The sequence below is a fragment of the Mesoplodon bidens genome (genome assembly GCF_964165515.1).
Source record: "Mesoplodon bidens genome assembly, chromosome: X".
Classification (NCBI taxonomy): Eukaryota; Metazoa; Chordata; class Mammalia; order Artiodactyla; family Ziphiidae; genus Mesoplodon; species Mesoplodon bidens.
Window position 1 is genome coordinate 128,302,152 of NC_138163.1, and position 13,083 is coordinate 128,315,234.

A 13,083-nucleotide genomic window follows, 5' to 3' on the forward strand; every position below is an offset into this window, starting at 1 on the left:
CAACTGTCCACGGGAAGATACTTGGAAGTAAACAGGTCGTTGTACCCTGCTGTACCCAGGGTACCTAGTGTAGACACCCAACAGCTAGACTCTCAAATGAGCTAAGCTAGTTAGAGCACATCCCTGATGGACTGGCACACGTGGGGAATGAAAACTCCTGGTTAGTTTAATGTTCTCTTTAACCAAGGGGCAATCAGAAACTTTTCTGTTTTTAGCTCTCGTTGTTAAGAAACTTAAAAAAATTGTGAAGTAGGGTGAAATTAATAGGCTGTTTTTCAAGATTCATGATCTTCGATTATCTAAGGATCACCATTCTGAATAGCATGTAGACACATATAAATCTGGGTGGATAAGATTTGGATGAATATAAGTATTCCAAGATGGGTTCCTGATTTAGTTCTTCCCGTCTTCCCCCTTTCTTTCTTTCCTTCCATGAATAAACCTCTGGTAAAATTTTATTTTCTTGCGTTTTATTTTATATATAAAAAAGCCAAATACTTTAAACCATCACAGTTAATTGAGACTTGCACTTACTGAGGTCCTGGTTGATGTTGATTACACATGGAAACGATAATATTTTGAATATATTAGGTACATTTCATTATTAAAATTAATTTCACTTCTTTTTACTTTTTAAGTGTGACTACAATCCAATTTTAAATTACACATGTAGCTAGCATTATATTTCTGTTAATACTGTTCTGGATCTTTTCTGATTTTCACATAAGTTAATCTTCACTAGTTAACTATTTGGGGATAAAGATTAAATTCTTCACATCGTCATCTAAAATCGAATCTTGGTTTTTGGAAAATGTTAAAGCATTTTAAATGATGGTATAAAATACTGGAATAAAATGTTCGTGAATGTACATGAAAGGGAAGCTCTTTTCTAATCATAATATCAAATGCAGAAACTTTAAAGGAAAATACTGATAAGTTAAAATACATATGATAGAATATGCAGGAATTGGAGGCTTTCTATCTTCAAAGTGTTCTCCGGAGTGCATTTTTTGGTCAACCTGCATCTTGCTGAATGTCTGAAGTCTGTGTTAAGCCCCAGGATGTCCTAGCGTGTTCAGTCTGTCTAGAATCCTGCTGTTGCATCCACTTTCTGAAACGTCGGACCATGGATTTCATGAATCGTTTGTACGAACCTCCGAACTCTGGTAGGGGTGTGTGCGTGTGTGAATCACTCACCAGAACCGATCCTTCTGGATCCAGGATGGGTTCAGAACAAGTCCAGATCCCTGCATCTTGGGGTTGTGATGTTTTACCATTTATGACTGGGCCTGAGATAGTCTTTATTTTTTATTTTATTTTATTTTATTATTATTATTTTTTTTTGCAGTACGCGGGCCTCTCACCGTTGTGGCCTCTCCCGTTGCGGAGCACAGGCTCCGGACGCGCAGGCTCAGCGGCCATGGCTCACGGGCCCAGCCGCTCCGCAGCATGTGGGATCTTCCCGGACAGGGGCACGAACCCATGTCCCCTGCATCGGCAGGTGGACTCTCAACCACTGCGCCACCAGGGAAGCCCCCCTGAGATAGTCTTTAGATTCCCTTTGAGCCTTCCAGTCCATCAAGCTAGAATTAGACCCTCAGATGAATCATCTAGTTTATATGAGATTTTATGGCTTGCTTTTGGGGGTTCTGAGCACTAATATAGATTATTTCATTTTTTTCACAGGATGTGGAATGTTTTATTCCCAAAGTGGTGTGATTTCTCACAATTTCAATCATATTTGAAGTGCTCTAGGGTAACTTCTCAATTCATTCATTCAACACATTTTTACTCAGCATCTGTTATGTGCCAGACACGGTTTGAGGCTGTGAAAAAGACAAGGTCCTTGCCCTCGAAAAGCTTATGTGTTAGTGGAGGCAACAAGGAATAAGCATACATGTGTCATCATGTCAGGAAATAAGAAGAAAAATGAAGGAGATTAGGGTGAAGAGTGATGGTGAGAGCCAGTATTTTAGATAAGTTGATTAGGCAAGGTCCCTGGCTGGGTGACAGAATTTTAAAAGAACTATTCATGTGTGTATCTAACATTTATTATTTAATTTTTACTATTAAGGTTTTAGTGACTTTTTTCAGTGTATTTTCAGTACATCATGATGGTTTTTTGTTTGTTTCTTTGCCTGATTTAATATAGCAATCCTATTACAAAAGTATTTTTTTTAATTGAAGTATAGTTGATTTACAATGTGTTTGTTTCTGGTGTACAGCAAAGTGATCTAGTGATACATACATATGTCTATTGTTTTCCATATTCTTTTCCATTATGGTTTATTACAGGATATTGAATATAGTTCTCTGGGCTATACAGTGGGTCCTTGTTTATTATCTATTTTATATATAGTAGTGTGTATCTGCTAATCCCAAACTCCTACTTTATCCCTCCCCTACACCCTTTCCCCTTTGGTAACCGTAAGTTTGTTTTCTGCGTCTGTGAGTCTGTTTCTGTTTCGTAAGTTCATCTGTGTCATATTTTAGATTCCACATACAAGTGATATCATATGGTATTTGTCTTTCTCTGTCTTTCTTCACTTAGTATGATCATCTTTAGGTCCATCCATGTGGCTGCAAATGGCATTATTTCATTCTTTTTATGGCTGAGTAGTATCCCATTGTATATATGTACCACATCTTTATGCATTCATCTGTCAATGGACATTTAGGTTGCTTCCATGTCTTGGCTATTGTAAATAGTGCTGCAGTGAACACTGGGTTGCATGTATCTTTTTAAATTAGAGTTTCCTCCAGATATATGCCCAGGAGTGGGATTGCTGGATCATACGGCAACTCTAGTTTTAGTTTTTTAAGGAACCTACATACTGTTCTCCATAGTGGCTGTACCAATTTACATTCCCACCAACAGTGTTAGGACTGTTCCCTTTTCTCCACATCCTCTCAAGCATTTATTGTTTGTAGACATTTTGGTGATGGCTCTTCTGACTAGTGTGAGGTGATACCTCATTGTAGTTTTGATTTGCATTTCTCTAATAATTAGCGATGTTGGGTTTCTTTTCATCTGCTTATTGGCCATCTGTATGTCTTCTTTGGAGAAATGTCTGTTGAGCTCTTCTGCCCATTTTTGGATTGGGTTGTTTGTTTTTTTGTTATTGAGTTGTATGAGCTGCTTGTATATTTTGGAAATTAAGCACTTGTCGGTTGCATCATTTGCAAATATTTTCTCCCATCCTGTAGGTTGCCTTTTAGTTTTGTTTCCTTTGCTGTGCAAAAGCTTATAAGTTTTGACTGGGTCTCATTTGTTTATTTTTGCTATAAAAGTATTTTTAATTCCTGCTTTCCCCACAAAGTATGTTGTAATGATTTTCTAAGTTTCAAACCCTTTGAAACTACCCTTTAAAATGGCTGCATCATATTTCTTAGCTATTTCCGTATTGTTGGATACTTAGATTATTTCTAATTTCTTGCTATTTTAAATAATACTAGTATGAACTTCATTTTTTATAAATCTTTTAAAATGTTTGAATTATTTCTTAGATGTTCAGAAGTGATATTTACTGATTAAGAAAACTATTTAAAATAATAGTATAAAATAATTTTAAATATATATATATATATAAAATGAATCATTTTAAGGGAAAAGTATTTGCATAGCCAAATACCACATATCATCTGTTCATATGCCATCTGTCTCTCTATATAGACATCTAATATAGCTATCTACATACCATGTGTCTGTCTGTCATCTGTCTGTCCATCCACCATTTATCTAACTGTATCCATCATCTGCCTTGACCCATTATTTAAAAAAAAATAAGCTTGCCTGTGTCACTTGAAGATGTAAACCTCAACTCTTTGAAAAGCCCATAAATTATTATTTTTTATTTTTTAAATTTTTTTGCATTACATGGGCCTCTCACTGCTGTGGCCTCTCCCGTCGCGGAGCACAGGCTCCGGACATGCAGGCTCAGTGGCCATGGCTCACGGGCCCAGCCGCTCCGTGGCATGTGGGACCCTCCCGCACCGGGGCACGAACCCGTGTCCCCTGCATCGGCAGGCGGACTCTCAACCACTGCGCCACCAGGGAAGCCCCCCATAAATTATTTTAAAAGCTGGGTACATCATTCAACATCTCTAAGTTTTTGTTCATATTTTATTAAGGAACCATTTCTCCCAAAGTAATCCTCCTCCCTGATATTTCTAATATTGCCATGTCAAACAAACCTGAGGTTTACAGATAATACTTTTCTCAGTAACAACGCTCATTGCTGAGACAATTTTATGTGCTTAACACAAAGAGGAGAGCTGACACTTCAGAGACATTGCCTGAGGGATGAATCCTTGTCAGGGAGGGGTGCTCTCGGGGCTGGAGGACCTGAAGTTTCCTCCCATCACAAATCCTCACCAGGGGCCGCTCCTGCATGGACATTTGCATGTGAAATACATCATCTTCTTCCTTTAGCAGAGTCAGTACCAGGACAAGACCCAGGTCACACTCAAAATAGCAGCTTCATTTTTCAACATGAGTTTAACCTATAAAAAAAATGTATATCAGGTTTTTATTTTCATTTATTAATTTCTTCCCCTGCCATCGTTATATCTTGAAAATCTTTCCGCTTACAGAAAAGTTGCAAGAATAATACAATGAATATTTGTACATCCATCACTTCAGTTCGTCAACTGATAGGATTTTGCCACATTTGCTTATATCTTTGTGTGTGTATGCATGTATGTATGTATGCAGGTGTGTACACACACCTATATAATATATATGTATATAAGTAAGCCCATGTATAATGAATACCTATACACATATTTTTTTTTTTTTTTTTTTTTTTGCGGTACGCGGGCCTCTCAGTTGTGGCCTCTCCCGTTGCGGAGCACAGGCTCCGGACGCGCAGGCTCAGCGGCCATGGCTCACGGGCCCAGCTGCTCCGCGGCATGTGGGATCTTCCCGGACCGGGGCACGAACCCGTGTCCCCTGCATCGGCAGGCGGACGCTCAACCACTGCGCCACCAGGGAAGCCCAACACATATTTTTTTTTAAATGAATCATTTGTGAGTAAACTGTCGACATCGTCATTCTTCACCAGGGCTGGGATTAGGAGGAAGCGAGTGAGGCAAAAAATTTAAGGGGGCACCGAAAAATGCAGTCATTGGGAGAAAAATTTTAGTGCAATATTAAAAAATACAAATGTTAAGGGAAAAAAATCCCCTGATGACCAAAATATCAAAAATTTTGATAAAGACAGGCTGTGGTTTGTTTGTTTTAGGACTCTGCATACTTGTACAATGAGAAGTGTTCCCCATCAGCCCAAGGTCCTGGGACATGGGGCTGCTGGGTTTATGAGGGATGACAACGGCTTGTGAGCAGAGTGGGCAATGTGGGCTTTATATATACTCAAGCTTTTTGACTGTAGGGCTTGCGTTAACTTTTTCTATTTGGTGCAAAACGTGTACAGAGGGGCACGCATTTCTCCCCCTGCGTCAAGCGCCCGCGCGGCTCCGCACTGACCACTTCAGCGAGCATCTCCTAAGAACACAGCATTTTTGACATTACTGCGGGTGATGCAGCGATCACACGCAGGAAATTTGACAATGATGCACTGAGTATCCGATATACGTCTGTATTTAGATTTCCGTGGTTGTGGCTTTGATGTCTTTTATGTCTTGTCCTCCCCAATCAGGATCCAGTCAAGGATCATCACATTTAATGATCAAGTGTCTTCATTCTCCTTTCATCTGGAAAGCTCCTCCACCACTTTTGTCTTTTACCCCACCCCACTGGCATTTTTTTTTTTTTTTTTTTTTTTTTTTGCGGTAGGCGGGCCTCTCACTGTTGCGGCCTCTCCCGTTGCGGAGCACAGGCTCCGGATGCGCAGGCCCAGCAGCCATGGCTCACGGGCCCAGCTGCTCCGCGGCACGTGGGATCCTCCCAGACCGGAGCACGAACCCGCGTCCCCTGCATCGGCAGGCGGACTCTCAACCACTGCGCCACCAGGGAAGCCCCCCACTGGCATTTTTGAAGAGTTCAGCCTTATTGTTATGGAGACTCTCAATTTCGATTTGCCCAATTGTTTCCTCGAGAATACTGCATTATGCCAGTTTTTTTAAAAAACACACCCTTGTTTGAATCTTACTGCGCTGGTCGATGGAGTAAGAATGAGTGACAGCTTTCTAAAGTCACAACATCAGACAGCTCAGCGTGCAGAGCCAGCTAGGCGAGCACAACTCAGATAGCAGTTTTGCAGGAAAAGCAGATCATTCCAAATGACCAGAGGAGAGGTGCACCTTTAGGTTTTTAAAGGTTTTGTGCTAGAAAAATTGCCAGCTGGATTGACAAGAGGTTTCAGCTCCTGGGCCAACTTTGACTGATTGGAGGTGACTGTCAAGGCTCCCCAAGGCCTCGGGAGGAAAGTCTTATAATCCATGAATGATGTCAGCCATGGACATCTAGGGGTGGGGCAGTGGCTAGTGTTAAGTCTGCGCCTGATAAAGAAGATTATGGCCTTACTGCTGCTACAGGCCAGAATTCTTTTTTCTTACCTAACCTGGGCCAAGTTTCCTGAACATGCAGACACACACAGAGACTGACTCGAAGCTGGTAAGATTGTTCTGCTCTTGTGGCTTTTTTTAAGCCAAGCTACTTCTCTATAATCCCAGCTCATATACATGTAATTCAACTTTATCCCCATGTAGATCCTTAAAAATGCATGGACTTCCCTTGTAATGGTTTTCTAATTCCTGACTAGAACTATTGTTAAATAGTTAAAAAAAATCAGTTCCCATCCTCCAATGTCCACAGGTGTTGATCAACATTATAAATATAATGAGAAGATAAAATGGTCATTAATTCCCTCCCAGGTACTAAGGCAACAACCTGGAAATCTTCTTTATTGTCATTTTGGGCAATCAAGTTAAATTTGAATATGCAAAACCTTATCTTCTTGGAATTTAATGAAAAGCATATAAAGAAGCTCTACTATGAAGATTTTGCTCAGAAAGAATGGAATGGTATCTAGCTTTCCCACTGCGCCCCTCTGTTTAACTCCTTGTCAGCAGTCTACATTGGGAGTAAATTTCTCCCTCTCTGCCAAATACAAGTTTCATTGTTCTTCAAATCTTTCCTGACACAGTAGTGAACAATGTATATGCTTATGGCCTTCTCGGTTAATTCTGCAAATAGAGCCAGAGGGCAGTTTGGCAGTGTTTCAATTTTAAGTGAACAGCTTAATTAATTAATAATTGTAGATTCACATACAGTTGTAAGAAATAATACAGAAGGATCTCCTATAGCTTTGCCCAGTTTTCCCCAATGATAACTTTGTGCAAAACTGTAGTACAGGACTTCCCTGGTGGCACAGTGGTTAAGAATCCACCTGCCAATGCAGGGGACACGGGTTCAAGCCCTGGTGCGGGAAGATCCCACATGCCACGGAGCAGCTAAGCCTGTGCGCCACAGCTACTGAGCCTGTGCTCTAGAGCCTGCGAGCCTAGAGCCCGTGCTCCACAACAAGGGAAGCCACTGCAATGAGAAGCCTGTGCACTGCAACGAAGAGTAGCCCCCACTCACCGCAACTAGAGAAAGCCCACGCACAGTAATGAAGACCCAACAAGCCAAGAATAAATTTAAAAAAACAAAAAAACTGTAGTACAATATCACAACCAGGAAATTGACATTGAGACCACCCATTGATCTTATTTGGGATTCTCGTTTGACTTGTACCCACTCTTGTGTGTGTCTTTAGTTCCATAGAAATGATCAAGTGTGTATGAGCACAACTTGGACCCAGGATGTCCACTCTTAGGAATCTCGCCTCCAGAAATATTTGCATATTGTCACTGAGCCAAATTTGGGTCCACTCGCCTGTGCAGTAAAGCCAATCTACTGACACCAGGTTGTGGTGAAGGAAAGTATCGCGTTTATTGTGGGGCACCAAGCAAGGAACACGGGCAGCTCATGCTCAAATGACCCAAACTCTCCAATGGCCTTCAGGGGAGGGGTTTTAAAGGCAGTGTGAGGGAGGGCGCTGCAGGTTGCCTGATGAGCTCGTGCACAATTCTTGGATTGGTTGACATCAAGCTGAAGTTTCAAGCATCATCAACCTTCAGGTTTTGACCAGTCTAGGGTCTACATGCTTGCAGTCAGCAGTTTTCATCTGGTGCAGGTCTGCTTCCTGTAAAAACAGCTTAGGCATGTGTGTCAGACCTTTAGCTGTATCTTTTAGGGAGCTGGGAGTTCAATGATTCTGTTGGGTAGCTGGTTTATAGTCTAAAGTGTTACCAGTTTCCCCACCCAACATTCTAATATTCTTTGTTTCTACATCTTCACATTTCCCAATCATTAACTCTTGAGACAGTCTTGAGACTCGGGGAGGCCTGGGAGACTAAAGCAAAAGCCTTTTACTTCAAAGGACAGGGACACAGGGGCTTGTACATGGCTTGAATCCCCCCTTGTCTTTGATACCCCTCAGTCTGAGGGGAACAGGTTCAGGACAAGAAAGGGAATAAAATTTTGGACAGAGGTTAATCATAAACTTGGTGGAAGAACTCAGTTTTAGGGGGACTTGGTTTCAGTATGTGCACGAAGCCATATGGAGAGATGTGTGGACTGCAGTATTTTTGTAGTAGTAAAAGAAAATGGTAACATTCTACCTCCATCATTAGGGGAATAATGAAATACTTTGGGCACGATATATTTATGGAATGCTATGCAGTAGTATATAAAGGGACAGCTATTCTGCTGAAGTGGAAAGATCTCCAAGACAAGTGTAAAATGCATATGTGATCTAATTACAGTTATGTGGAAAATGTAAAGGAATAAATGTGTATCCACATGTGTGCATGGAAATGCATTTTAAAATATGAAGGACGTTCCTCAAACTGTAAACAGTGGCTACCACGTGGGTCAACTGAGGCTTCATAAATCCGAAACAGTAAGGCTGTATCTTTGGCGTTAAAAATAATCTGTAATTATTCCATAGCCAGGCTCTGCTTGAGAAGAACTCAGAGACTTGCTGAATAGGGAAGAAAAATCCCTTTCTACCTGGAAGAGAGGAGCTGGGTGCGGGGAGGAGGGGGGAGTCCGGGGGTGACCATCAGCCTGAACCAGCACCAAGTGGTGCGGGGAAACGGGGTTTATCTGAAAACACACAGACAAAAGCCCAAATGTTTTGTAAAGGCAAATAGGCGGAACCTTCACAAAGTAAAACTTTTTATAACTAATCATTGAAAGATAGCAGTTCTCCTCCAGCGCTCCCTGCTGCCCAGCAATCCATTTTTTTTTTGTGATAGCAACCCTGAATTATTTCGGAGGAGCGTGAGCAGGACATTGAGTGCAACCCTGGCAGTCAGAGGAAGAAAATAGAGGTTCCTTCCAAACGTGCATTTTTGTAACATATAGAGACTTTTTCCTATAAGAAACTCCCAGAAAAATTGAAACCACATGTGCAGAGGGCCAGGGCGTGCTGTGTAAGTTGCTGTGTAAGCAGTTCAGCAGGGCTGCAGCAAAACCAGCTTTCTCAGCTCCTGGGTTCTGGGGCTTGTCTCAACAACAAGAAACCCCCAAACAACAACCGGATCCCAGCAGGGGGAACAACGTTGCAGCAGACCAGTGGTTTCCTCCCTGCCCCCGCACACCCCAACCCTGGGCTCTCCCAAAGTTACATACTGTGTTTCCTTCCTGAGGAACCTCAAGGCTTCCTCCCTGATTGGTCTCAGTTTTGGAAAGGACGTGACATCAGCAACTTTGCAGACTTGGGGCTGGGGGGCTGCTGTGGGCTTTGGGCAGCCTCTAGCCAGTTAGGTGGAGAGAGAGTGTGTGTGTGTGCGTGTGTCTGTCTGACCACAGGTAGTACTCAGATTACCCTGCCCTGTTCTGTTCTCTGCCATCTGACCAGGACGGTGCTGCTCAGCCAGTCACAGCCCTGGAATTTCCCAGGAGCTGGGGGAGCATGGAATTTGGACTTTTCCTGAACAACTGAAGCGGAGCTTGCCCAGCCCAGGAGAGCACCATGGATGGTGAACCACGGGGCAGCAACGGCAGCAAGCCCCCGAGGCTGGGAGACTCTCCGGACGTCAGGCTCCTTTCCAACCCATTGATGGGGGGTGAGTCTAGGGGCTGTGGAGTCAGCCTGCTGGGGAGGTCGGTTAACGTGCTTTGGAGAGAAGAGGGAAAAGGGTGGGGCAATTTCAGTGACTCCATCTGAGACGTGGCCACGGGGCAGTAACTGGACAGATGTCCACGGCTTGCTGGGATCTGTCTTTCACACGGCTGTTCAAAAATGTGTACACCTCTTTCTGCAGGGTCCTGTGGACCATACCAAGTCAATGGTCACCAGTTACTCTCCAGGAAAAACTTCAGCTCCAAAGAATTATTCTTTGTGGGTCAAATGTATCATTTACATTACAGTTATTTCTAAATAGGAACATCTTTATTGCTAAAACATTTATTAAAAGGTCTTAGGTATTTGGCATTTGCGTGGGGCTGGGTTTATAAATGATGTTCGAACACTGAGCACTGATTGATTCACTTTAAAAGGAGCCTTTTAAACTTTGGGGAAGCGTCGTACAGGTATGATTCTCACCTGTCTCGTGGTATCTTTGCTAATGTATAGAGCCTCAGGCCTCCGGGAAACTGTCATTTCCTGTGAGCACTTAGCCGGTACCTGCCGACTGAAAGGATTCTGAAAAAATGGGTCTAGGCATTAGAGGAGAGACATTATATTCAGCACCCTGGGAGGCTGCCCATAACACTTGGCGGTCAGAGGGACCAAAAGCAGGGAGCCTGCAGTCAGCTAGGACTTACCACTCTCCTACTGTTTAGGTGTTGAAGGGGGGAAAAGACAGAAGAAATAAAATACAAAATGCCTTCTCTCTGGCTCATTGAGCAGACAAGACTGCTCATTTATTCCTTCGTTTATCCGCTTTGGCTCGTAAAATGAGCAGAGCCCTCAACAGCGAGTAGGATTTGGATCTCCAGAGGCAGACCTGGATTCATCAGAGATATCGAGCATGAACTTGGAGCAGCAGAAGGCAGAGTGGCACCAAATATAACTTTAAAAAATGGATTTGATAAATACATCTTTTTTTTTCTGGTACGTGGGCCTCTCACTGTTGTGGCCTCTCCTGTTGTGGAGCACAGACTCCGGACGCGCAGGCTCAGCGGCCATGGCTCACGGGCCCAGCCGCTCCGCAGCATGTGGGATCCTCCTGGACTGGGGCACGAACCCGTGTCCCTTGCATTGGCAGGTGGACTCCCAACCACTGCGCCACCAGGGAAGCCCATGGTAAATACATTTTTAAAGGAGCAAACCAATCAATACGGGGAAGAATCAGTAATGTGGTTGACTCCTCCATGATTATTTTAGTGCTGAGTAGTTTTATGTTTATTTTTATTCCCGCCTGAGAGAGGGGCACCAGCCGCTTTTCACCGTTTAGGGCTTCTAAAGGTCCTAATCCAACCCTGGTTAGGGCTGGTTGGGTGGGCGGCGGCAGCCAGGCATATACTGGGTTGGCCACAAAGTTCGTTCTGGCCTTTCCATACTATCTTACGGAAAAACCTAAACGAACAGTTTGGCGAACCCAGTATATAGCGGACAGTCACAACTGGAGTGCAGTGTCTTGGCCAGTCTAGTGAGAACAAGTTTGGAGAGATGGAACCCAAAAATGAAGCTTCAGAAGCTAAGTGGAGGCGTTTAGCCTTCATGAGCCACGCAGTTGGGAGCCACTGTTGGTTCTGGAGTGGAGACTTGGCCATAATGAAGACTGTAAGCAATTAATCCGATAGCCACCTTCAGGATGGGTTATGGAGGATTTACGAGATATTCTTGCACGAATCCACTGCTTCTCAAACTCGGATACATCAGCATCACCTGGATGGATTGTTAAAATGCAGCTGGCTGAGCCCCACCCCTTCTGATGCTAGGTCTGGGCGAGGCCTGGGAATCTGTATAGCACACTCCCAGGTGATGCTGATGGTGCCGGTTGGGGACCACACTTTGAGAACCAGTGCATGAAGCTGACATCTGGATCAAGCTTCAGAAATGACAGAGAAAGGGAAACTATGGGGGATAACTTCAAAGGAAAGAGAAATCAAGCTATGTTGCTTGATTAAATATTGGGGCTAAAGGAGAGAAGGTGGCCAAAGCTGCCAAGTTTTCCGATGTCGGATCCGAGGGCCAGACAGGAGAGAAGGTGGGAAGGGGAGCTGGCCTGGGGGCAGAGTGACGGAGGGAGGAGAAGGCCTTCGGTTGTGAACACGAGAGTGCCCAGGGCCCGGCATGATGGGTGGGACACCGGCTGCGGAATGAATACGGGTTGGCACTCACACCTCAGGCTGTTCTGCAGAGGGGCTGCGCTGAAATCCTGGAGAAGGGGACATGGTCTGATGGCTGATTCATGAGAGCCAAGGATGGAGCCCTGGGACAGGCCTCCAGTTGAGGCCGCAGGACCAGTAAGTTGGACAGAGAAGCAAGAGGAGACTCGGATGCTGTCATTTCACAGGGACTAAAGGAAGAGAAGCAGAAGTCACGAGGGTGGGGGCCAGGGCCCTGCCGCTCCCCCAAGCCCTACTTCTCTACATCTGACCTGCAAACTCCTGCATCCTTCCATCCACCCGGCCGAGCCACTGCCCCCAGAGAGCCCTCCCAGGCTCTCTGCCCCTCCTCACCCAAGTGGAGGCTGTCTCTCCCTACCGTGTGCCAGTCCTGCCCCTTGGGCAGAACCTCACCGATAGCTGGACTGCATTTGTTTATGCTTCAGGAGGCTTGCCCTTGGTGAAGTGTGGAATGTGAAACGCTCGGAGTGTTGTTTCCGGATGGCGTGGACAGGAAACTCAGCTCAGGTGAAGCATAGCCCCTGGCACAGGGCCAAGGCAAGGGGCCAGCCAGGGCCCAGGTGTGGTTGCTCTTGGGGAACTTTGTGGCTCCCACCTGCACTTGCAGGCTTTTCTTTGCCTCCCTCTTTGGAGGAAGGGAGGAAACGGTATGACGATGGCAACCAACTCTTTATAAACTGTAATTTTTTTTTTTCTTTGCGGTACGCGGGCCTCTCACTGTTGTGGCCTCTCCCGTTGCGGAGCACAGGCTCCGGACGCGCAGGCTCAGCGGCCAT

At 44.4% G+C, this 13,083-nt stretch overlaps 1 protein-coding gene across 3 annotated transcripts in view; it reads left to right on the forward strand.

Annotated features, from left to right (window-relative positions):
• The first annotated feature begins 9,731 nt into the window (after positions 1-9,731).
• The window catches only part of ASB9 (ankyrin repeat and SOCS box containing 9), a 40,932-nt gene continuing 37,580 nt past the window's right edge, over positions 9,732-13,083 (forward strand). For all 3 annotated transcript variants that reach the window (XM_081221945.1, XM_081221944.1, XM_081221946.1), the window contains exon 1: positions 9,732-10,077. In XM_081221945.1, the coding sequence (XP_081078071.1) occupies positions 9,984-10,077 (94 nt within the window). In that variant the 5' untranslated portion in view covers positions 9,732-9,983. The remainder of the gene's footprint in view (positions 10,078-13,083) is intronic.